At 35.9% G+C, this 24,703-nt stretch overlaps 6 protein-coding genes across 7 annotated transcripts; 4 read left to right on the top strand and 2 right to left on the bottom strand.

Moving 5' to 3' along the window:
* On the top strand, nucleotides 1-21,655 carry LOC109167236. The gene is made up of 3 exons (XM_019316231.1): nucleotides 1-18; nucleotides 20,387-20,854; nucleotides 21,063-21,655. Exons 2-3 carry the CDS (start codon nucleotides 20,428-20,430, stop codon nucleotides 21,569-21,571), a joined length of 936 nt encoding a protein of 311 aa, XP_019171776.1. The 5' UTR covers nucleotides 1-18; nucleotides 20,387-20,427; the 3' UTR covers nucleotides 21,572-21,655.
* LOC109167237 (rho GDP-dissociation inhibitor 1-like) lies at nucleotides 4,197-6,996 on the top strand. The gene is made up of 5 exons (XM_019316232.1): nucleotides 4,197-4,927; nucleotides 5,031-5,097; nucleotides 5,890-6,108; nucleotides 6,227-6,351; nucleotides 6,657-6,996. The coding sequence occupies exons 1-5, from the start codon at nucleotides 4,667-4,669 to the stop codon at nucleotides 6,732-6,734; spliced, it is 750 nt and encodes a 249-aa protein (XP_019171777.1). The 5' UTR covers nucleotides 4,197-4,666; the 3' UTR covers nucleotides 6,735-6,996.
* LOC109167234 (acyl-CoA--sterol O-acyltransferase 1-like) lies at nucleotides 7,694-8,910 on the top strand. Its single transcript, XM_019316228.1, has one exon. The coding sequence runs from the start codon at nucleotides 7,853-7,855 to the stop codon at nucleotides 8,906-8,908; it is 1,056 nt and encodes a 351-aa protein (XP_019171773.1). The 5' UTR covers nucleotides 7,694-7,852; the 3' UTR covers nucleotides 8,909-8,910.
* Nucleotides 9,480-11,003, bottom strand: LOC109167235 (early nodulin-like protein 2). 2 transcript variants are annotated; one of them, XM_019316230.1, is made up of 3 exons: nucleotides 10,786-11,003; nucleotides 10,096-10,443; nucleotides 9,480-10,062 (listed from the first exon to the last, which is right to left on the bottom strand). In XM_019316230.1, exons 1-3 carry the CDS (start codon nucleotides 10,982-10,984, stop codon nucleotides 9,683-9,685), a joined length of 927 nt encoding a protein of 308 aa, XP_019171775.1. In that variant the 5' UTR covers nucleotides 10,985-11,003; the 3' UTR covers nucleotides 9,480-9,682. The 2 variants fall into 2 exon arrangements, with proteins under 2 accessions (XP_019171775.1, XP_019171774.1); XM_019316229.1 differs by having other exon boundaries at nucleotides 9,480-10,443; nucleotides 10,786-11,002.
* On the top strand, nucleotides 12,498-15,210 carry LOC109167239. Its single transcript, XM_019316234.1, has 2 exons — nucleotides 12,498-13,244; nucleotides 15,031-15,210. The coding sequence occupies exon 1, from the start codon at nucleotides 12,713-12,715 to the stop codon at nucleotides 13,220-13,222; it is 510 nt and encodes a 169-aa protein (XP_019171779.1). The 5' UTR covers nucleotides 12,498-12,712; the 3' UTR covers nucleotides 13,223-13,244; nucleotides 15,031-15,210.
* Nucleotides 21,656-23,427: 1,772 nt separating the features above from the next.
* Nucleotides 23,428-24,700, bottom strand: LOC109167248 (60S ribosomal protein L6-like). The gene is made up of 2 exons (XM_019316252.1): nucleotides 24,089-24,700; nucleotides 23,428-24,005 (listed from the first exon to the last, which is right to left on the bottom strand). Exons 1-2 carry the CDS (start codon nucleotides 24,614-24,616, stop codon nucleotides 23,850-23,852), a joined length of 684 nt encoding a protein of 227 aa, XP_019171797.1. The 5' UTR covers nucleotides 24,617-24,700; the 3' UTR covers nucleotides 23,428-23,849.
* Nucleotides 24,701-24,703: the final 3 nt, after the last annotated feature.

The following is a 24,703-nucleotide window of genomic DNA, read 5'->3' on the forward strand; positions in this document are numbered from 1 at the left end:
CTCTCTCTCTCTCTCTATGTTTTATGAATTGCAAAAGAAACGACGTCGTTACCAGAATGGGCTTTCTTGGGTAATATGCGGGGTGTATTGGGCTTTCAGTTAGTGAATATATTGAGCCTTTTACACATCACGCAGTATTAATTTATCAAACCCAAAAAGTGGAGAAAATGAAATTAGATTTTTTAAAGAGTGTACCTAAAGTTTTTACTCTTGGATATAGTGACTAATTTTTACTTTTTTTAAGTGAGAAAAAGTCAATGATCGAACCCTTGACACTTAATTATGGATGGATGAGTCCCTTCCACTCAACCGCACCCTCCATGTATGACTTAATTTTGCATACAATATTCGATATCTAAATTTGGTCTTGATCTTACTCGTTAAATTTGAATCTTATTCAAGAGAAAGTCCCCCGCTCATAACAAACCTCCTACCGTAGCTCTTCGCACCTTTTGCTAGAGTCGAACTTCTAATTTTACAATTATATTAATAATTCACTTATTAATCATCCCAAGTTATTAAATGTATACATGTGTTAATTTCACTTTTTTAGTTTTTTTTTTTATATATAATGTGTATGCTATAGGCAATTTCTCATAAAAAATTTTCAAAATAGAAGGGTTTGAAATGGAAACAACTTTAATTGAATTAGTATCATAATTAGTTTGATAACTAAATGTTTTAAGTTGGACTTGTGGTCGAGTGGTATAAAGTGACTCTCCCAAATGAGAGATTATGAGTTGAAGCTTAATTATGTGAGTAAAAACAAAAAGAAGTTGGATTGTTTGTGAATTGGGTTAATTGCATAGTTATATTCTTTTCAATAAATTCAAAATGTTACCCATGCCATGTGGTTAAAGTCAAAGTGCAACACTTCTCTTGACGACTCGACGTGGACTAATTACCTACCCTTGCATTTCTATTGTGGCAACGGACAATTACTTACATGAGTTACGTATATTATTTATTGATCAAATTAATACTTTTTAAATTTTATCTTTTACTTATTTTAAATTTAATATTTTTCTGTGTAATTTATAAATATATAAATTTTGTATATTAAAATTAAATTTGATATTATAAAAATTTGAATTAAAAATAATTTTAGTCAAATCTCGTTAAACGAATTCTATACAAAAAATGTGATGAAGATAATAGTTAATATGAAGTTTAGTGGTTAATTTTGTAATTTTTGAAAAAAATGTAACTTTCACTATTGAACCTCATCTACTCATGCACTTTTCGTACAATTTTTGTTGGCAAATTTTAACCTAACACATGATTGAATTTATCCCAATAGTGTCCATTTTAAATATAAGTCACAACTTTAAATTCACAGAAAATTCAACAATATATTTAGTCTCAATATTCATAAAGTGTGAATGGGATAATATAAATTGTCCAACTTAAATTCATGAGATAGTATATTGTCATTATTGAGATTCTACTCAATACGAACCAAATTAGTTTGTACGTGTAATTTTAATTGACTAGTTGAGAAAATCTATGGTCTGACACACACACACATATATATAGTGAAAGGTTTCCGTGCGGTTGAATGCTTCCCGTGTGGATGTGCAGTGGATTAATGTGCGTAAGATTTGTACTCAATGTACGTGAGTGTTGTGTTTAATGTACCTGAGATTTGTACTTAATGTGCGTGAATGTGTAAAATGCAGCAGAAAATATTGATGTCAGCTTCTTCCCCATCCCCAGTAGCCATTTGCCCCCTCCCTGATGATGATGATGCGGAGGCGAGCTATGGAGGTTAAGAATTATGGGAATAATACAACATAAATCCACACTTTGCTATTTTACAAATTTTACTGTGCGTGCGTTATTTATATAAACATTCAACTGCATTGAAGGTAGCTGATAACCCAGAATCCATGGTCAAATTGAAGGAAGAAGTAACAAGAAGCTTGGGTTGGGCGTTAATGTGCGTGAGTTTCTGTTCTGCTTCCTTCTGAGCCCGTAATTCTGAAATACGCACGCACATTAAGCACAAATCTCACGCACATTAAACACAATAATGAGGAACATTAAGTACAAAACTCACGCATATTAACATGACGCACATTAAGTACAAATCTCACGCACATTAAGTATAAACCTCACGCACATTAATCCACCGCACATCCGCACGAGAAGCAACAAATGCACTTGATCCCTTCCCTATATATATATAAAATCAGGAAAGAATCAATCTTAAACTACGAACTTGTGAAAGATTGCGCTGTAACAGCTACGTCTCCTAGACATGCGTGGAGGACCTTGCGTCGTAATTGTATCTAGGTAAGATGCAATCGTGTAATAAGTTGGGTGTAAGCTTTCACAAGTTCATAATTCGCAGATTAAAGTTGATTCTCACATGATGAACCTCAATATATGGGTTTGGATGATATATAAGACTTAATATTTGGATAGAACATCGAGAGTTGTGAACAAGATTTCCAAAATGAGCATATTTGATCAATTATATTGCATTCAATAATTTTATTTTTTTTGAATGAAGAAGGAAACTCACAGTTATTATTTAATGATGTGTATTTGATAAATTATGGCACTTAAACAACACAAAAGTAATATCACGCTATAAAAATCATGTGTCATGATCTGGATCGAAAATATATTAACAATAATTAAATTAATATGATAATTATGTTCCATCAACTCGATCATCTAATCTAATGCATTCAATATTCCATCCTTTTGGAATAATTGCATTCAATATTTCAATGCTAGTCTGCGAGGCAAGGACCACTTGCATTAAACTAGAGAAATGCATTGCTCGTGATTGCATTTTCATCAACCATACATGCATGCAGCTACTGGAATAACTTAACGTCGAAGGATTTTAAATTTTGAAAAATACAACATATTGTAAATGTCTTTAATTTGCTTTTCTCTGCAGACAATATTTAAGAAAGGCACCGGCGTAATTATAAGGGGTTATTTTATGGGCAAGTTATATATATATTTTTTTTATCCCAAGAGGCCACTGTGACTCAATAATTCCGGTGCGCATAAGAAATCTGTCCACTTTAAATATAATTCCTACACTGCTGCCGTCGAGGTTCGAATCTTGATCTCTTCTCTCATATACTACTCACTGAACCATTGAACTAAACCTGTGCAGGCAAGTAATATACTTTTCTTGCTCAAGTATATGGGGGTGAGTTCACTTTAGAACATGCTCATACGATTGTTGGAAAAGTTAAATTTTTTTGTGCGGGCAAGTTATATATTTAAAAGTTAGATTATTTTGTTTTTGTTTTTTTGGAGAAGAGGAAATGGAGAGACCTTGCCAGCTAATCATCTAGCTATTGCAAAGCTGCCACTCATAATAGTCATGCGTTGCTCATTATCAAAGTACCTCTGAATGCTTGTCAGGAGATCCCTAAGGGGGCGTTTGGTTCAAGGTATCTTAGATTACCATGTTTGATTTAGGTAATCTGAGAGGGTAAGTAATGCAAGATTACTGCCACGTAGGAAATGAGAGTATATTTGAGGTAATGTGATTACCAAATTTTGGTTAGGTAATGTAAGATTACTTTTCAATATTTCAAAATTGCCCTCATTTATTTCTCTTTTATTCATTACATAGACCTCATTATTCAATTATTATTATTATTATTATTATTATTATTATTATTATTGTTATTATTATTATTATTATTAGAAGCATCTTGTTAAATTTGGAATTGTAAAAAAAAAAAAAAACACTTGCAGTTTACACCTTTCCATTTCTATGAGGGCATTTAAGTAATTGATGTAATATAACCTAAAATATAACCTTCAACCAAACAAGTTAATGTTACATTCCTACAACTTTAACCAAACACATCAGGTAATCTTACATTCCTAAAATCTCACATTACTTACTCACAGAGTCACAGACTCACAGGTAATCCTAAGATTACTTGGGGTAATCAAAGATTCCGTGAACTAAACGCCCCCTAAGTTTAATCCAATCACAATGCCATCGGACCGCCATTTTTGCCATAAAATCTATTGTCTCATTGTCTAAAAGTTAGATTGACTCGATTTATTACATTGTACGTAAATCTATATCTATATTATTAAAAAAATAAAAAAAAAAGGTGTGGGGAGCCTTATCCAATCATGGAATAGTGAAGACAAAGAGGTATATATATGAGTATATATGTAAGTGGGCTACCAATTTCTCCATCTAATAATCTTCTTCACTTGTCTTTATGCCCATAGATGCCAATTTGCCATTGCCCTTACGCACCCCACACTCAGTGACATTCACGATCTAAGCGCTCCTTCTGTCTCTCTCTCTCTCCAATTTTCATTCAATTCTTCACAATCTCCGGATCACCACATGACCCTTTCCATTTGCGTTTCTGCTTCCCAAAACTCGAAACAATCTACCCCCTCAATCCCCTCTCTTTCCACCCGTTTCTGATTGCCTTATTTGTTTTCTGGGTATTTCGCCTTGGGATTCTTTTTTTCTTTTTTTCCCTACAAATTTTCTCACCGGGCTAGTTTTCTCATCGCCCAATTTTCTTTTTTTAATACTAAAGTTGGAGTCTTTCTATGTGGGTGTGCGATTCTTGATTTGCTTTTGTGCTTGTCTGTTTTTCCCAGTTCCGTTATTCCCTAATCTCTATGCGCGTGAAATCCTTGATTTGACTTGTGAATGTCACTGGCTGCTGGAGGGGCTTCGAGCTCAGAAACTATGGGGGATGAGAAGAAGGACAAGGAGGGGGCGACGAGTAAAGCCGCCATTGTTGCTGATTCGGACGCTGAGACTGACAATGAAGCAGTTGAGCATAAGCCTAGTGGGCACATGAGTGAGGGCTCCTTATGCACTACCGAGGACGAGGAAGACGAGGACGTTGCAAACAAGATTCAGTTGGGCCCTCAAGTTACTCTCAAAGAGCAGATTGAGAAAGATAAGGTCTGTTTCTGTTTTCTTATTTCTTTGTTTTGTTTTGTTTTTTTGTTTTTTTTTTTTTTTCCCTAAACGCCTTTGGTTTACTTTTTATTCTTCTGGAGATTAGGATGATGAGAGTTTGAGGAGGTGGAAGGAGCAGCTTCTTGGGAGTGTGGATATCAATGCTGTCGGAGGTACAATTGTTGTCTTTTTTTGCTGCTTGAATGTTTTGATTTGCCGTTTTAGGATTTTGTCCACCTATGAATCTCTGGATATACTTCTTTGTTAGTGTTTTTGTCTGTTTTTTTTTTTTCAACAGACACACAATCATACTTATGTATATACAACCATGCATCTTTTGATTTTAAGGAATTCCATTTGACCAATCATTTGTAGGAGTGTAGGTATTATGATTCAAAGATTAAAGGTAGTTTAGTTTTGTTCTTGGTTTATGTTGTGGCCCTTTTATTATATAAATCAGCCTTTGATTTAAGAAGTTTGGAACCATATCTTTGATTTACGGGAAAGTCTGCAATGGCTACTCGGAGGTGCGCTTGAAGCCCACCTTCTTACCCTAGCCAGCCTTGGTTGCCTATAGCTGACCTTCTCAAATCGAGAAGGCCAATAGGCCGCTCCCACTAAGAATTGAGGGTTCCAAGGCAACAATCTGACTAACTCGACTGGGGTTACCCTTGGAATCCATATCTTGACTAATGATTATGTTGTTTTGGAAGAAAAAACCAAGAATCTGGTCTCTTTGGCTCAAAACTGAAGATTCTTGACCTCTGTAAAATCCTTATTTGTGATGTGCATTTACAAACATTATGTACCGTGGGTACAATATATGGAATTGATGTGAGAAATATTGAAACGAGCTGGGCACAATTTGTTAAGATTTCCTAATTCCTCTACCAAATCTCGGTTTTATGAAGTGCACTTAATTGAGATGGTCATTTCGCTATACAATTTCGAGCTTTAATTTGCAGAATCTCTGCATCCGGAAGTTAAAATCTTGAGCCTTTGCATTAAATCGACTGGTAGACCTGATATTGTTCTCCCTATCCCTGCGGATGGGAAACCTGAAAGCCCATGGTTTGCGTTGAAAGAAGGGTCTCGTTACAGCCTAGAATTCACATTCGAGGTCAACAATAACATTGTCTCCGGCCTCAAATACACAAATGCAGTTTGGAAAACCGGCATGAAAGGTACTCCTCGCCTCCTCCATGAATCTCTCTGTGCACATATACATTTTCGAGCCAATCTCCTGAATACATGTTTTTACCTTCTAACTAAAGCTTGCCCCATTTCTGACTCTTGTTTCAGTGGATAGCACGAAAGAAATGCTCGGGACCTTCAGTCCTCAAGCAGAGCCCTACAAACATGAAATGCCAGAAGAGTCAACCCCTTCTGGCATGTTTGCTAGGGGATCATACACTGCAAAGACAAAGGCAAGCAACCATTTCTTCTCACACTTTTATATCCTTCATCAAACCATTTTTGTTTATCATCGTAACCTATGAAAGATCTGTTAGCTTATTATATACTCCGTATTAACTGTACATAAACCCATTTTGGTGTATAAAACGAAACTCTTAATGGTTCTATGCACACGGCCAAAGAAGATTATTGAGTTCATTAATTGAAGTTACGGACCTTTTCATGCTTTATAAAGGACTCTCTATATCTATATTTGGTCCTCTTTTTAGTACTGACTTTTATTATTATTATTATTTTTTCTTGTATCTGTATGCAGTTTAAGGATGATGACAATAAGTGCTATCTGGAGATCAACTATACATTTGAAATCAAGAAAGATTGGTCAGCAACATAAACACAGTTCTTGCTGAAACTGTTACCTAGATTGTTCTTGTTTTTTTTTTTTTTTTTTTTTTTTTTATAATGTTGGTTGGTTGGTTGTTTATTTCATTCCTCTCTGTAAAATTCTCCGAAAAGGAAATTAAAAACAGGGATAGAGGGAGAAAATCCTTGTGCACTTGCTTTGAACATTGAATTGGATGGTAAAAGTTTTAGCAGTTAGACTCCTTTTTTTTTACTGATTTTTCATTCAATAAAGTTGAGTTTTGGCCCTGCAACTTCTTGATGATGCTCTGTATCTTTCTGTCTGCATATATATATATTTGATCTTTTGTTTTTTGTTTTTTTTTTTTTTTGGGGTGGGGGGTGGGGGTGGGGGGATGGATTTGAAATGCATTTAGCCTCCATGTCTATCTTATTCAATAATCAGCAGTTGATGTGGTAAATATGATGGTTTTTGCGAATATGGACGGGTAATGAGGTTGGACCGTTGACGGATCCTTCTCTAGTCTGTTTGCTTGTTTAAGGTTTAGCCTCGGATGATGACATGAGTTCTGAGCTAAGTAAGACTAAAATAAAGATATCCAAGAGTCCTTCCTTCACGCATTTAATGTGGTATTTATTGGATGTGTGAGGGAACACATACTAATTTCTCAACCGAGCGAACTTTTACTCGGTCCAAGGAACGGCGGGATTACAGTTAAATCTGTTCATATACCTATTGAAACACAAAGAACCAATAACGCCTCCACTAAGGCTCGAACTCATAATCTTCCAAATGGAAATCCAACCCGGGTACCATTAGACCACATAGTCCTAGTTATTATTACATTAAAAACTAATAGTTTTTTATATTTGTATAGGAGTCAGTATAATGTTATTTTGTTTTTATATTTGTGTAATATCGGTGTAACATTTCGATGGCAGTTTGTTGGACTCGGCTTTTTGAGGACCCGCCCAACACTAACAACTTTTCTTACACTATTTTATGTTAGTTTAGTTGCAGCAGTTTAAGGAGCATGAAAGTTGTGTGTTGGCCGGTTGGTTGTTTCCCTATATCTAAAACAAGGTTTCTTATCTTAGCCTCTCATATGGCTGAAGGGGAATCAAAGCATTAATTTGAAGAAGAAAACCATGGAAGGTGAAATCAACAACTTCATTATGGTATGGACAACTGTGTTGTGTTGTCTATGTTACTGTCACACCATTAACGGGCTCTTTCCCAAACCTAGTTTCACAAGATTTTTCGCTATTTTCCCGGTTGCCTGTCTTTTTCTTGTTCTGCCACTCAATCTCACCTCCATTCATCTTGCTGGCACTTCCGCTTTCTTCATTGGGTGGCTGGGAAGCTTTAAGCTCACCCTTTTTGCCCTTTGCAGAGGCCCTCTGTCCTCCACCCCTCCCCTCCCCCTCTCCACTTTTATCCCGTTTGCCTGTTTGCCGATAAAGGTTCAACGGCGCAAGAAAGTGGCCGGAAATTTTAAGTTTTCCGGCAGCCTGAGGAAGCTGGTTTTGCTGGGCGTGGTGTTTCTTGTGTATTACTATAAAGAATTTCTTCACCCTAAAGTGTTTCTGCTGTTCTTCGTTATCCATCTCTACATTGTGCTTGAGTTTATGTTGTTTATGGTTAGCGGTTTGGTCCGGGCGGTTTTCCGGGTCGAGCTGGAGGCGCCGTTCGACGAGCCGCACTTGTCGACTTCGTTGCAGGATTTCTGGGGGAGGAGATGGAACGTGATGGTCACCAACATCCTGCGACCCACCGTGTACGACCCGGTCCGGTCGGTGTCGGCCCGGTTTTTGCCGGAGAGTTTGGCCTCGCTCCCGGCGGTGATGGCGTCGTTCGTGGTCTCCGGGATCATGCACGAGCTGGTGTTCTATAACATCGGGAGGGCGACGCCCACCGGGGAAGTCATGTCGTTCTTCCTCGTCAACGGCGCGTGTGTGGCTCTGGAGATCGGCGTCAAGAGAGCCGTCGACGGGAAGTTTAGGCTGCCCGGAATAGTCTCCGGCCCGCTGGCGCTCACGCTCGTGATTCTGACCAGTTTTTGGCTCTTCTTTCCGCCGTATTTTAGGAACAAGGGAGACACCAAAGCATGCGCAGAATCCTTAGCTTTCATTGAGTTTGTCATCAATCATAGACTTGTCAGTCCAGAAAGTATGACTTGCCAATTTTTTTCAATCTCTATTTAATAATTAAAAAATTACCTACTAATCCATTTTGTTTTTGTTTTTTTTTTTATTACTGTTATCAAGAGTTCAAGACACAACTTACTTGATTGATCAGCTCAAAATAAGTTTTTTTTTTTTTTTTTTTTTTGAAAATAATCAGTGATAATTTCATTAGAAATAAGCCGCTATAATTTCAGGTGGAGAGAGATCCCAATACATAACAGTAGGCTACTGAAATGCAGGGGATGCTAAAGCATGGACTAAATAATTATCTGTTCTAAGAATAAAATTGAATGAACAAAAATCAAACGAAGATGTAATTGTTCTGCAGCTATCAATAGCATAACCAATATACGAACAAACAGTGGATGGTGGTGAGGTGAGATACTAGTGTAATGTTAGCTCAAAATAAGTTAATAATTTAACTTTATTGATAATCACAATGAGATATATATCACAATTAATCTCTTCCACCAAATTTTCAGTACTAGAACCTTCCGAGGAGGCGAGACAATTAACCTGCATAAAATTTTCAGGACGAACGAATAGTGGGAGTCATCGGAATTAAGATTCAATCCCTAACTCAATTATATATTAATTTAAACATTTTATTCACATAAAACAGGTATATATTACAAACATAAAGTACTTAGTTATGAAATTCTTAAAACATAGTGCTAAATGCATACATTATTATTAATTTGGAGGAATGATCTCATCTCTCTTCCATTTTAATGGTCTTATTGATTACTATTTGTTTAATAAGTGATCCTGCAACTTCTTAATATTCTTCACCTAATAATAGTTGATAACATGAAGCAGAAGTCCAACGGCCCAAAGTCCGAAAGGCCCATTTAAACTGATTGGAGCAGAGAGTGATTTTGGCCCATCTGTGGCCTTCTCTGAAAGCCCTTTAGCCCATTTCTTCTGACCAATGATCCGAAGCCCATTATGAGAGTTCATAGCAGAAGATGATGTGGGCCCATCCGCTCCATCCATCAAAGAGTTTTTGATCTGTTTGGTTTTCCAGAATTGATGGAAAGTAAAAGGTAAAGATGGTGTGGGCCCTTCAGATCCAGAGATTAATGGGCTTTCTGCTGAAGTAAGAGAGGATGTGGGTCCATATTCACGGCCCATTGAAGGACTTTGGGCCTGATCGGTTTCCATAGAGGGCCCATCTACTATTGGGCTTGCTGCATCCTTGGGCCAATATCCGACTGGGCTTTCTGCTGAAGAAAGATAGGATGTGTGCCCATATCCATGGCCCATTGCTGGACTTTGGGCCTGATCGGTTTCCATAGAGGGCCCATATACTATTGGGCTTTCTGCCGATGTGGGCCCATAAACCTGAGGTTGAACATTGACTGGAAGTTTTAGTCCTTTTCTACAGTTGTCTATGTTCCCACTGGCAAAGTATCTGATTCCCTCCCCGTCAAGAGAGATCTTATCCAGACCGTCCGTGAACATTCTGATTGGGTTTGATAGATCGCACGATTCATATTCCTCCAAGCTTCCCAGCTCCACGATACTATCCTGTCCTATCGAGTATGCAAAACCTTATAAAAGATAAAAGAAAATGATAAGTTTATCCTTATAAATAAAACTCATCATACCTATAATAATATTTTGATATCAAGTAATCGAAAAAATATATACTATGACAATATTTATTGACAAATAAATATTGTGTAAGACCTTGTCACTACTTTTTAATTAAAATGTTTTATTTTATCAGTATATAAAATAAGTATTATATTTTAACTAAAAAAGTATTACGTATTTCAGGTGCAACGATTTCACACAAGATATACTAATCATTGACGAAATTTGATGGTATGTATACATACTTACAAAAATTGACATTTGATAGAATGTATATATATATACTCCGTACTTACAAACAGTGTCACCAACTCTGAAAACTCTGCCAGAACACCAATCATGAATGATATTTGAAGGCTCCCATCCTCTATCTCCTCCCACCACGTGGAGCACTTGTGCCGTAACCCCACCACCACCTCCTCCTACAGCCACCACCAGAACAACCACCGCCACCGCCACTGCCACCACTCCCCTCATATTATGTGCCATTTCCATTCCTGCTTGCTGCTACTGCATGTAGTGAACCGGCTTTGCAACTAAGCAGGGTTTTATAGTACTCTGAACTGAACTACTGTACTCTCACTGCCTGCTTCTTCACCTAATGGCTAACAACTATAATTTTGCATGGAGGACAGAAAATGCCATTTACCCAACACACTGTACCTTTCCCGGTCCAATTACTTGTTCCATTGTACTATCAGTCTAACATGTGTTTGGAAATATTTGATTTACGTGAAAGCCCATAGCCGCTATTGATGTTGCGCTCTAGGCTCAATAAAATTTATCTTATATTTCATTCTAGTCTGCAAAAAATAACTAGTTAATTGTGTCGGTACAGACTTAGCTCACTAGTTCAATAGACCGTATTTGAAAAAAGAGACAAATTCAATGTTCGAACCTCAGTAGTGACTGTGAGAGTTTAAAGTTACATTTTTCTATTTGCTTTTACGCTTTCAATATTAAACTAGTTTATAAGCTAGGTATACTAAATATAGCCTTAATTTTTTTTTAATACAAAAATCAGTTTTAGTAAAAGTTGTGCTTTAACATTCTAACCAATTCACATAAAATATTGATGAATTTTGCTTGAAATATATATAACTAATCTGTAATCATATTTGTCAGACGGTCACCATCAATGGTAAATAAGAAGACAATTTCAATAATTAGTTGAGTTATTATATTGTCAAGTGTCGTATCTTAAACAAACAAACAAAAACAAAAAGTAAAATCATCAATTATTATTATTTTGGAAAAAAAAAATCCAAATTGAAAATCTCAATGCAATATGTGATGGCACAAGAACTAGCTAGATAGAGATGCAGCTTGATGCTTCATAATTCCTGCAAGCACTAATTAAAGATTCTGAATCGAAGTCTAATATTCACAAGGAGCGCAGCATATGTTTAATTTTAATTAATTAATTAATTGATTAGATACTTATTATGGGATAAATATATAGGTGTCCCATATCTTTTGAATAAAAAGCTGAACTAATTAGCTTTGCTTTCATCACCAGTTTTGTGTTTTTACAAATGTACGTTGTCCTTTACGATGAAATGAAAAAGGAGCCGTGCATGAAAGGATATGGTTATTTAAGTTATGTAAGGTAGATGATATATACTTGATTAAGGTATCTCTGGTAAATCTTATTTTAGAGTTTATAACTTATTTTAAGTTATAAATTATAGTTATATTTGGTAAAAATAATACCAGTTTAAAATAATAATTTGTAGTTATTATATGAATGTGTGCATGGCCTTGGTTGTAATAATGTATAGGAGAGGTAAATAGTATTATAAAAATAAAATTATATGTATGATAAACTCGATAGAAAGAACGTATGTCAAATAATAATTAAATTTGTGATATTTTATACAAAAATGGGGATTCACCCATTGTCCAACCTCTTTTAATTGGGGGCTTCAAGTAATTATTTTAATTTGCTGCGCTAGCTGCAGTATATTGGAAGAAAACTAAAAATGGTTGGATGGGTCACAGAAAAGTGGAAAGTAGTGATTGATAATTACAAAGACATGTTAAAATGTAAAACGACAAGTTGCGTCTAGGTTTCTCCGTAGTAAAATTATGTATGTATTCCATATATTATAACCTCATCTATATCCATTTTGATCCGATCCCCTCCTTGAATATTCAGCCATGATACCCTCCATACATATATAACTTCTGCTGTTTTTTTCCCATCAAGCTTGGGATCCATTAATGGGGGCAAATCTCTGCTGTTTCAGCCGCTCACGGCGCTCAGAACCCGCCGCCGGCGAGGTTAAGAGCACGCGCTGTTACCGAATCATCCCTCACCGCGACACCGAGGCTTGTGATGATAAGGTGGCCGTGGAGTATAAAACTCTGAACGAGTACTTCTTGGCGTCGCCGGCCGTGAACCACGCGCCGCCGTCCGGGAAGGTTTTCGCCTACAAGTCCTCGCCGGAGGCGAGTGCCTTTCACACGCCGAGGGTCAGCCTATCGTCACCTGATCAACACGCCGGCGCCGCCGGGTTTTTCAGTCCGAGGCTTAGTTTTTCAACCGCCGAGAGGCTCGGGAAGATCGAGGAGACTAACGAGAAGAAGGAGTTGTCGCCTTCCAGGAGTGCGATGATGAGCAGAAGCCGGAGCAGCAGCGGGAAGTTTAAGAAGAAGGTGACATTTAAGCTGCCGGAAAACGCTGACGTCGTCGTGTTCTGCACCCCTCATGAGTCGTTTGAAGATCCATGAGTCTATATGACAGACTCAAAAGGTATATATACATATATACCAATTAGTGTACATGTATATTATATTATTGGTTTGTCTTATCACATATATAATTAATAACTCACTATAATATGATAGGAATAAGGGTCAAATAGGCCATCGAACTGTACACAATAAAACAATTAGGCCACTGAACTTAAAAAACCAACAATTGGGTCCCTAAACTAATCAATTTCAAACAATTCTTTCAATTAGAAGGTTTCCAACAGGTCAACAGGTCATCCTTCCAAATTAATTATTTTTTAAAATTTAAATTTTAAAAATTAATTATTTAAATTATATATATAAAAAAAAAAAAAAAACTGGTTCCGTCTCCGGCTGGATTCCAGTTTTTTTTTTTAAAATTTAATTTAAAAATAATTAATTTTAAAAATTTATATTTTAAAAAAATAATTAATTTGGGAGATGACCTGTTGACCTGTTGGAAACCTTCAAATTGAAAGAATTGTTTGAAATTGATTAGTTTAGGGACTTAATTGTTGATTTTTTAAGTTCAATGGCCTAATTGTTTTATCGTATACAGTTCGATGGCCTATTTGACCCTTATTCCAATATGATATGATTACCACCGTAATCAAAAAAATTAAGTGTAACACTTATGTAAGATAGTCTCATGTATCTTAATTTGTGAGACGGGTTGAATTTATGATAGTTGTTTGTTACCTAGCTATAATATAAATAATAATATTATTATAGAAAATTTAATGTTAATTTAAAATAAATAATTCATTAGTTATAATAGATATTGTAATATTTATAAGTCAAATTCTGATACTATGTATGGTAAAATGATTGTTACTAATAATAATATTAGATAAAATGGTCAAATAAGTCCTAAACTTTACCCAAGTTGGTCGCCTTCTCCATAGCATGCGACCGGCGATCGCTGGTATTTGACCTAGCTTGCCAAAATTTGGTCAGATGTTTGCTGGAGGTTCGCAGGAGTTGTGACTAGAACCCTAATTGATCTGCAATTACAAGTCACAACAACTTAGTGGGTTTCAAATTACTCCAAAATAACATGTTTGTTGGTTTAATTGCAACTTCTAAAGTTGATGGGCCTGATTGACTTTTTGGATAAAATTTATAAGCTTATTTGATCATTTTTCCAAAATATTATAATATTTATAACTGAAATTGTGATAATTACAAAGTGTAATTTTAATATATATATATATATATATATATATATATATATATATATATATATATATATATATATTGTAATAGTTAGTTATATGTGAAATCATGATATTATTTAGAATAAAATTAATTGTTACTAATGATAAATAATATTTGATCTTGTTAATACGGTTGTCCACACGAATACATACAGCTACTAAGTCGGACCATAGAGGGGTCCTTGAATCATTGGCTTGTTGGCTATAGATATTGAGCTCGAGAAGATGTGATAGTGGGTCAGATGGTCCCGAGTAGATAATAGCTATGTGGAAGATGTCAAAAGTCTTTTCCTTCAACATTTAATGTTGTATTTATAGGAGAATGTAGGGAACACATGATAGAGGCTTGGCATGTGTGACAATGTTCCCATGCACAAGGAAGGTCGGAAGCCCCGCAAATTCTCCCACGTGTACTAAGGTTCCTGATGCCCACGTTCCTATCACAAATGGGTTTGACTAAGGAAATGAGGTTCCGTCTTCCAAGTGAAGAAGGTTAGGTGGCATGTCTTGACCTAAGATAGTCGGGGTGGTCACAAAGGTAGGAGAGTACTGTTGCTAACTAAGTCCTTGCTCAATCCTTTACAGCAGGTCTGGTCGGTGGCTAGCTCTAAGTCTAAAAATGTTCGAGAATGATTGATCTCGACGGCTCGCCTGGATACCGAGTAAGTATGCAATACATTTAGGTGTCGAGACCGAGGGTTATTCCCTATCAATATTGTAATATTTATAACTAAACTTGTGATACTTATACATTCAATGGTTAATCATCTGACGCGTCTTGCATACTCCATACATGTTTTTTGCCAATAAATAATACTAAATTAACTTTTTTATTTCTCATGCATTTTGTAAGTTTTATATATTATAATAAACTCTATTTATTACGAACATGGTTCACTCAATTGAACCTACCCTTCATAGGGAGACAGATACACATCAAAAATACCGTGAAAAAAGTGGTTAAGTGGATAATACAGTGATAAAACCGAGACAAAATTCGCTGTGTTATGAGGATTCAATGAACCTGGACAGTATATATGTTCATTGAACCTAGACAACGTAATCGTAAGAAGCTAAAATGTGGAAAATAGAGCAGTAAGATGACGGCTACTGGTCTCCGCATCGATTTCTCGTGTGCATTTCTAAAGCCGGATTATTCACAAAAAGCATGTTGCCTTTAATTATAGTAGGAGTATTATACTCTGTAGTTAATTAAACTAAACGCATTAGTTTTCAATTTAATTCCTAATAAGGAGGTTTTTTTGTACTCATTTGAAATGCAGTTCTTTTTGGTACTCATTATTACTACTCCTTATTATTTTATTTTTGCTATAAAAAGAGTGGTCGAATTAGTAAAACATAATTCTTATACTAAAAGATCATCATTTACTAATTCTTATATTAAAAGATCATCACTTTAATTATTATTAACACATTTTTGATAAAATTCGTAACACATGATTAACATTGAAAATTTGGGTTAACTTTTTTAGTTTTTTTTTTTTTTTTTTTTTGATTTGTTTTACCGGAAAACTCATATTCACTATCCAAAGATACACTCGGACGAATCTTGCATTGTACAAAGAACTACAATAAAGTAAATCAACATAGGTTACCCATATCAAATTGGACCAAAAAAAGACCTACGAAATGCTCCCATGGAAAGTCAAACTTAGAAGCTTGTGATTAACAAGCTAACTATCTGACTGATTTGGATGAGATTATAATTGTAGTCTTTTTTTATTTTATCAAAATGATGAGTATACAATATAACCAATTACAATTGTAATATGAATTGAAGTATGTGCTCCATCTCAACTAAAAGCCCTAAGCTAACAACTTAATGGATATATGCTCACACGCCCCCTCACGTGGACCAGTTTAAACCGTAGTCACTTTATGCTTACACGCCCCCTCACGTGTACGCGTGTACGGTGGATTCCAACCAACACCCAACACGTGGACCGGTTTAAACCGTAGTCACTTACGAGTGACGTTGAAATTCGAACCCATGACTTTTGGTCTGGCTCTGATACCAAATTGAAGTATGTGCTCCATCTCAACTAAAAGCCTAAGCTAATAGTTGGATACACATTAATGGATATATGCTCACAATATGAACTTATTAATGAATATCTCTAATACAACTAATGAATAAGTAATCAATGATTTTGCCCTCCGATGTATGTTTACGGCTAATTACACTAATAACCATTCAACATAGTCGACCCAAAGTAACATTTTTGTCCCATTGTATGAAACAAACAAAAATAAAAATAAAAAATAGCAGCCATGTTGTGCCTTTATATTTCAAAGAATAATAATCGCATCAAATTTGTGGTACCAAAAATAGTTCAATGAGTGTTGTGAACTTTTGCTTTATATTGAAGTGACACCCCTAGCCAATATCACTTTCTAATTCTAGAGCACATTATATTGGTATAAAAATATGCAGCTAATTTATTAATACTGAATGCAAACGAGTGATGCTACGTTATATTCTCTTTCTTATTTCACCTTCTAATATTTAATTCTTATGTGTATTAGTTCATTTTTGTATTTGATAACAACTGTATTTACTTTTTTTTTTTTTTTTGTGGGAAAATGTATTTACTTTTTTAATACGAGGTGAATTCAGCCAATTCGTCATAGTCAATAAGTAAAAAAAAAAAAGTTTTATTTTAAAAACTCATGGATGGTGCGTTATGGATGATTTGCATTGGCCCCTTCATGCCATGTGTTGAGGATCATTTGATTTGTTTCCTAGCATGTTTTGTCATATTTTTTGGCTTTCCGCTTCTCGTGAAAAAAAAAAAAAAAAAAAAAAAAAAAAAACAAACAATTTTATAACCACATTCATTAGTGAAACTAAAAGGGAAAATATAGTAATAGTTCAGCGAAGCGACCTAAAGTAAAAAAGGGAGGAAATGGTATTATTCAATGTAAATTAATTTGAAAAAACAATCAAATAGATCTTTGTATTAAACTTTATATGAAAAGAGCAATTAGCTCTTTAAACTTTAAAACGTTCTACAAAATATATTAACATGTTGATTTGATGCAATATAATTAAACTAAATAGTTGATTATCTTAATAAAAATGATGGTTTAAAAAAAAATATGATGATGTTGTAATATTTATTCAAATAAATTAATTTAAAAATTAAAATAATAAATTGATGACGAGTCATGACCCGATTCTCCATCCAACTGGGCGAAGGAGCACTTCAGAAGGCAAATATCGCCGGAGAATAACTAAACACCCATTAGAGAAGGTTTAGTGTTCCAACCATTATACCATTCTCATTCTTATGTGTATTAGTTTTAATTTTGATTTCAACTTGAATGCTTGTACTCAACTTTCTCATTTATTACTAATTATGTCCTATCTGTTTGAAATACGAATACCAATAATAAATCACAACCTCATAAAAAGAATATTGAAATTTAATATGCACCGATCATCCATTTTATTCTAAATTCTAATACATAGCAATTTCAAGAGAGATTTTTTGAGAGGATTTTTTTTTTTTGGTTGGAGGATAGAGGAGGTTAAGGGGAAGAAACATAAGAGATGAGAGGTATATATATATTGCAATAATGTGGTTTTTGTTGGGCCCATTAAAAAAAAAAAAAAAAAAAAAGGCCAACACGCATCATGTGCGCCCAGATGGGACGTGCGGTGCACGTGTCATCTGGGTGCGTTAATTAATATTTTTTTGACACTTTTATTTTTTCTATTATTCTCCCACGCTAAAATCATGACAAGAATCTTATGATGTTGGTGATGGTCTTAGAGTAAAAAATAACACTCAATACCTATATTCGAATTAAATTATCTAAATGCATTAAAGGGGTTTCAAATAAATAAGGAACTAATAATGTAAATAGTTTCCTAAAAGACAATAATTTTAATTTACACTTTAGCACTTAAATTTTACGGGAAATAAGCTAAAACTATAAATATAAAAGTTAAAGGGAAAATGGCACTTTTTCCCCCTGTGTTATATGCTTATAGCACTTTTTCCCCCTGAGTTATTCATGCATTCACATTTGCCCCCTCAATTATTATAAAAGTGGCGGTTTTTCCCCCTGATAATATTAAATGGACATTTCTACCCTTAAAATAAATATTTTATTTATTTCTCTTCTTCAACAAATTATTGCTTATACGTAGGGATGACCACGGTTCGGTTCGAACTGAACCAAACACTATAGCAATCAAATTAAAAAATTTCGGTTATGATTCATAACATAACCCAATATTTGGGTTTCCGTTTATTAAAATCGTGAACTGGAAAAAAATGGATCCTGAACCGTGAACCGGAGGTTCAAATCGGATTAACTACTAGCAATAGCTTAAATTAGAATCATAATATTTGCAAATAGTGTATGTTTTTTTTCGCATTTATATTGACTCTCACATATAAGTATATATAATCGCGGTTTGAGTTTTATTTTGAACCGTCGGTTCACAATTTTGGATCCAATTTGAACGGTTGGTTCAAAATTTCTTTTAAAATTTTATTTTTTTATTTTTAAAATATTCTAAATTCAACACTTAATGTATTTTATTTTTTCAAATCATGGTTATAATTTGTTGGAGAAGAAAAATAAATGAAATATTTATTTTAAGGGTAAATATGTCCATTTAATATATCAGGGGGAAAAACTGCCACTTAAATAATTTAGGGAGAAAAAGTGCTATAAGTATATAACAAAGGGGGAAAAAGTGCCATTTTCCCAAAGTTAAAATAGGCACGTCCGTTAAAGTTAAAAATAACATTAAATCAAATTATTCGTCGAGGCATTCAAAAAAAAAAAAAATTATTAGTCGAGGTTTATTTCAAAAAAAATCTTTTTAAAATCAAAATGTGACTTAGTTATTTTAAGAGTTAATTTCATGAATGGTTCATTGACTATTGTCATTTATTAATTTTTATCATTTGACTTTAAATTGGATCATAAATGATCTCTTGACTATTGATCTTTACCAATTTGCATCATCGATTTTCAATTTAACCATAAGTGGTTCCTTGACAATTGATTTTCTTCACAATGATGAACTGTATTAAATTTATGAATTCAATTTGTTCATCTCAATAACAAGCTAATTTTAACTTTATTATTCTTGAATTTAATGTTTATTAAATGGATATTTAACTGAAGGACAAAATTTGAAACAAAATCAATAGTCAATGAACCACCAGAATTGCTATCCATTCTAATTGCCAAGTTCTTGACTTATATGTTAGTTTTTTCTCATGGTGGCTCAATGGTTCAGCAAACAAGGCATCATCGAGGTTCGAACCTTGGTATCTTCTCCTAAATACTACAAACTAAACCATTGAGTTAAGTCCGTGCGGGTAGGGTTGCTTTCTATTCCTAATTGTATTGAACATCTTCTTTAATGAAATATTGATTTTTCCTTTCAAAAAAAGATTTTTAAATAGTCAAGGACCATTGTGGTCATATTGAAAGTCAGGACGAAAATTGGTAAAGATCAATAATCAATGGTCCAATTGAAAGTTAAAGGACAAAAATTGATAAATATTAATAGTTAAGGAACCATTTTTGGAATTAACTCATTTTTTTTTATTATTTATAATATTAAAAAACATAAATTTATTTCTTAAAAAATAAAAAACCAGTCGAATTACTTCAAGCCATGAACTTGACCAGAATCCCGGGAAGATACAATTCAAGAAAATCAGCAAAAAATAGTTTACTGAGACTGGGATTGCATACATGTATATATATAGTTGTAGTGAGCGTACATAATTACATATTCAATCGACAGAATGTCATCATCTTTTCCTCACAAACTCCATTAATGGTTAACAGTGACCAATTTTCAAGGACTTTCCGCGGTGAAACCATTCTGTCGCCATTGTAGCACCACCTTTTCTTACAAAAGGACAGCTCTGCTTCGTTTCACTTTCAGATCTCTCTCTCTCGTTCTGCTAAAGCAACGGGTTTGGAGAAATGGCGAACGTGGTTCCGGCGAGGTTCAAGAGGGTGGCGGACGCCTTCGACGAGGCGGCGGTGACGCTGAGGGCCCGTCCGCCGTGCGGCAGCAGCAGCGGGAGCGAGCACTCCGCGGCGGCGGCGGAGAGCTTCACGGATTTGTCCGGTCTGGTGAATTCCTTCATGGAGAAGAGTTTGTGGGAGGGAATTGAGGTGGGCGCCGGCGGCGATGACGTGGATCGGGACGAGGTTGAACCGGAAGACGACGTCGATGAAACTAAGGATGATTTGGAGAGGTTGTTGAGCTACGGCGGCGGCGATGACGACACCAAGAGAAACGTCTTCGAAAAAGTGGAAAAGTCCATCCGGGAATCCGGCGACCGCTCTGCGCCGGAGTTTAAACGCCGGTTGATGGCTCGATTGCGCTTTAACGGCTTTGACGCCGGTAAGTCATTAGATTCTAAAAATTAATCCTTTCCAAAAAAGGGGCAATCCCTTTCCCCTCACCCCAACCCGATAAGATTGTAAAGACTCGATTTTTTGCGTCTTTATCCATAATTTACCACCAGAACCAACTAATTAGTTACTCGTGCGGATTAAACTATGATGTTTTTAATGAATTTATGTCGATCTAATGAACAATTTACTTACAGGTGTTTGCAAGACAAGGTGGGAGAAAAACGGCGGTTGCCCTCGCGGGGACTACGAGTACATAGACGTTAACGTCAACGGCGGCCGTTACATCGTGGAGGTTTTCCTCCGGGGAGAATTCGAGATAGTGCGGCCAACTGCAAGTTACACTTGCCTGCTAGAAAGCTTTCCGGCGGTTTACGTGGGAACGGAGAAGGAGTTGAAGAAGATAGCGAGGATAATGAGCAGTGCCATGAGGAAATCCATGAAGAAAATGGGGATTCACGTTCCGCCATGGCGGAGACTTGCGTACATGCAAGCTAAGTGGTTCAGTTCCTACAAACGTACGACTAATGAAATCGCTTCAGTACAGGCGGCGGCGGTGGCGGCGCCGCCTTCTAGCTTGTATAAACACAGGAGATCGGTTGGATTCGGTCCTACCCCAGAAATGTCGTTCAAGTGCAGAGAAGATTTTGGGGTGAAGAATGGTTTCAGAATTGGGAATTTGGCTGCAGCCTTGAGTGGGAACTAGTTAGATATAGATAGAATTTGGTTGCATTGTTGCATTTTATTGATTGAATTGTGTATACATAAATATATTGTTTTTGTCCATGTAGAGGGGATTCTCTCTCTCTTTTTGGTTGCAACAAAGAAAGAACATTACTCATTTGAGTCAAACCTTAGACTGTCAAAAATGACAACACATTCATACAAATAACATTCACTTATCCAAAAGTAATACAAGGTTGAATCCCTAACCCTAAGGGGCCCCACACCCTGACCTGTTCCGACAGAGTATTTGGGAGGATGTAAATCACGGTGGTAGACATGGCCAAATGCCGGTGTGCATAAGGAATCTGCCGACTAAAGAAATACTTAACTTTAGGGAGGATTTTGAAGTTCCACATTTTCACCCAACTAGCTTGATTTCCTGTTAATTCATTTGTGCGTGATATATAGTAGCTATGAACTGAGTATTTGCCTTTCTCATCCCATTTCCAATAGAACTTATTCTTTTTGGGCGAGGAAGATAGAGGAATATGCTTAATCCACTTCTTATCCTCATTGAAAATATCATTTAATATGGTTCTCATCCCATTTAAGGTCACCATTAAAAAAAAAAAAGGATGCAATAGTGGCAAATTCTAAGTGAGGCAACATCAGAGTTCGAGGCTTGCCATCATAGTTATTCGGATTCCATGCATCTTTCCATATATTAATTTAAGACAAAGCAGACTTATCTCCCAGGTAAATCCTTCACCACATAAGCCTCCTCTGGAAATTGGAAAAAGACATAAACATAGTCGGCAAATTCTCTCTTGTTCTTTAATCACCGCACTTGTTCTTCACCAATTCTCTCTTGTTCTTTAATCACCGCACTTAGACCTTATGAGGCTATGATAAATAGGTATGGTGATAATGGTGACGCTATTATATATTTTTAAAAACTGAAGGAATTTGTTCATTCTTATAAATATAGCTAATGTTAAAAAAATCATTATGCGATCCTCGGACACCTTTTTTAAAAATTATTTTTTAAAGACTTAATAATTATAAAAAATCATATTCTAAGCCACCTACCAATTTTTGGAAAAGTGAATATAGCCAATATAAAAATGCATCTAAGTCACAAAAAACAATACGGATAAGCTCATGTCTTACACAATAATCTTTTAACAAATTAAGAATTTACATATAACGTTGCCAATATGTTACAAATTTTACACCAAACAAGACGTAGATTGTGGGCAATGACACCGGATAAGCTCAAGATTATTGAGTTATCGTGATTTACACTTCCATAATACTCTATGTGGGGGTCTGAGGGCAAGGGAACATCATTTCTGTGGGCAAGCCTCCAGCAACTTTGTTCTTCATGCATACATAAGAATGGAGAATAGAAATATGGCATTGCATCATGTATGCACCTATAGACGCCTACTGCAAGTACAAGCAGTAAGCCTGGATGGTGCAATACAAAATCAATTTTTGAGAAGGGAATCATGAAAAGGATAAAATCATTGCCTTTCCCCACTTGTCCCCTTCTCATTCACACTTTACCAGATTCTCTCCTTTGTGCAAATGAGTATGACTTGAACATAACAAAAGAATGTTGGATTCATGCAAAAAATAACACATTGCAGACATAAAAGTAGCAAAAAGTTGATCTAACATACAAAAGTTCGTGTTTCTAATTAAAGAATGAATAATTGGAGAAACGAAAACAGAAGACAGAAGGAAACACAGCATGTAGGCATGTAGCAACAAGTTAATTGAACTAGAGAACAACAAATAGTAAAGCAAGCTTCCCTTTGGTATTATAAGATCATAAGCAAATTTGCATTTTCTCATAGGTTACTTCGACATATGAAAGAAACAAGATCAAGACACAGCAACATATTTGTCACTCAATATGTGTGGAGTTCGGTAAGCAGATATGTTTACAGTAGGGATCCCGATCAAGGAACACCAAAAACAACCGGCCAGATAACTCCTAGAATAACTTGATATAGCTACAGCCACCATGGCAGTCAAGATCAAGGGTACACAAAATCTCACCCTAACCTTGGTACAATGTAGCATCAGGTCATGTTTCTCAAACACTACACATGAACAGGACAAAACACAGATTGCAGAACAAAATTCTATATTGCACTATCTAATTTAGGATGTCAATCACATACAAATCTCACATTGCATTTTCTGATTTATGATGCCAATCATAAAAAGAACAAATACAAACAAGTATAATGAAGTTCTATACGAGCAAAATCGGATTTTGTTAATAAAAACTTCAAATTTATATCCCTCTAAAAGACAAGCTCATGAGGTTTCATGCCTGCTTGCATAGAGAACCTTGCGCCCAAATAACCCTTCAAATCTGGAACAGAGTCGATAGCTTTGATTAATGGCGCATCTACAACTTTCTGGTCATCTTTCTTCTCTTGAGGTATGACATTCATCTCCTACATTTCCAACATGAAGGGAAAGATAGCAATTCAGCATTGAAATTAAAGTAAAAAGCACAGAAAAGGGAAACAGTGCAGACCTCTTTATCAGACTCAAAGAACTCTCCATCAGTCTTCTTCTTCTTCTTCTCGCCCTGCTTAACAAAGTACTTGTCATCTATCTTCTCAACATTGACCCCAGAAATGTCGACTTCTGTGGATGTTGCGATCACATATGCCTGATTCACGCGCCTCAGAGGAACTCCATTGATCTTGAAGGGTCCGGTAACAAGGAGCAACCCGGACGGGAGTTGCTTCAGGAACACAACTCTCTTGCCCTGGAACCTGCCGGCGAGGATAATCAGAACAGTGCCGGGAGTAATGCTGGGCCTGAGCTTAGTTTGTTTCGGCTTGTGCTTGTTTACAAGGAGCTTCTTAACATCGTCTGCGGGGTAAAACTTGGGTGGCTTCTCGGCGGCCGGCGACTCAACTGGCTTCTTGTCGTGGCGGGGGAATGCGCCGCCGTTTTTGGCCTTGATAGCCCATAAACCCCTCTTGCGGTACATCTTCGAGCGCGAGTACTTCCCGACGCCCCTGATGAGCTCCGGATTCCGCGCCTTGGCCGCCATTGTAGAGAATCAAAGGATCCTCCTTCTCAACGTGAAGTGTTCTGAATCCCAAACCCTAGCTCTTATGAATAGGCTCGCTGTCTCTCT

The sequence above is a fragment of the Ipomoea nil genome, unplaced genomic scaffold (assembly GCF_001879475.1).
Source record: "Ipomoea nil cultivar Tokyo-kokei standard unplaced genomic scaffold, Asagao_1.1 scaffold3147, whole genome shotgun sequence".
Classification (NCBI taxonomy): Eukaryota; Viridiplantae; Streptophyta; class Magnoliopsida; order Solanales; family Convolvulaceae; genus Ipomoea; species Ipomoea nil.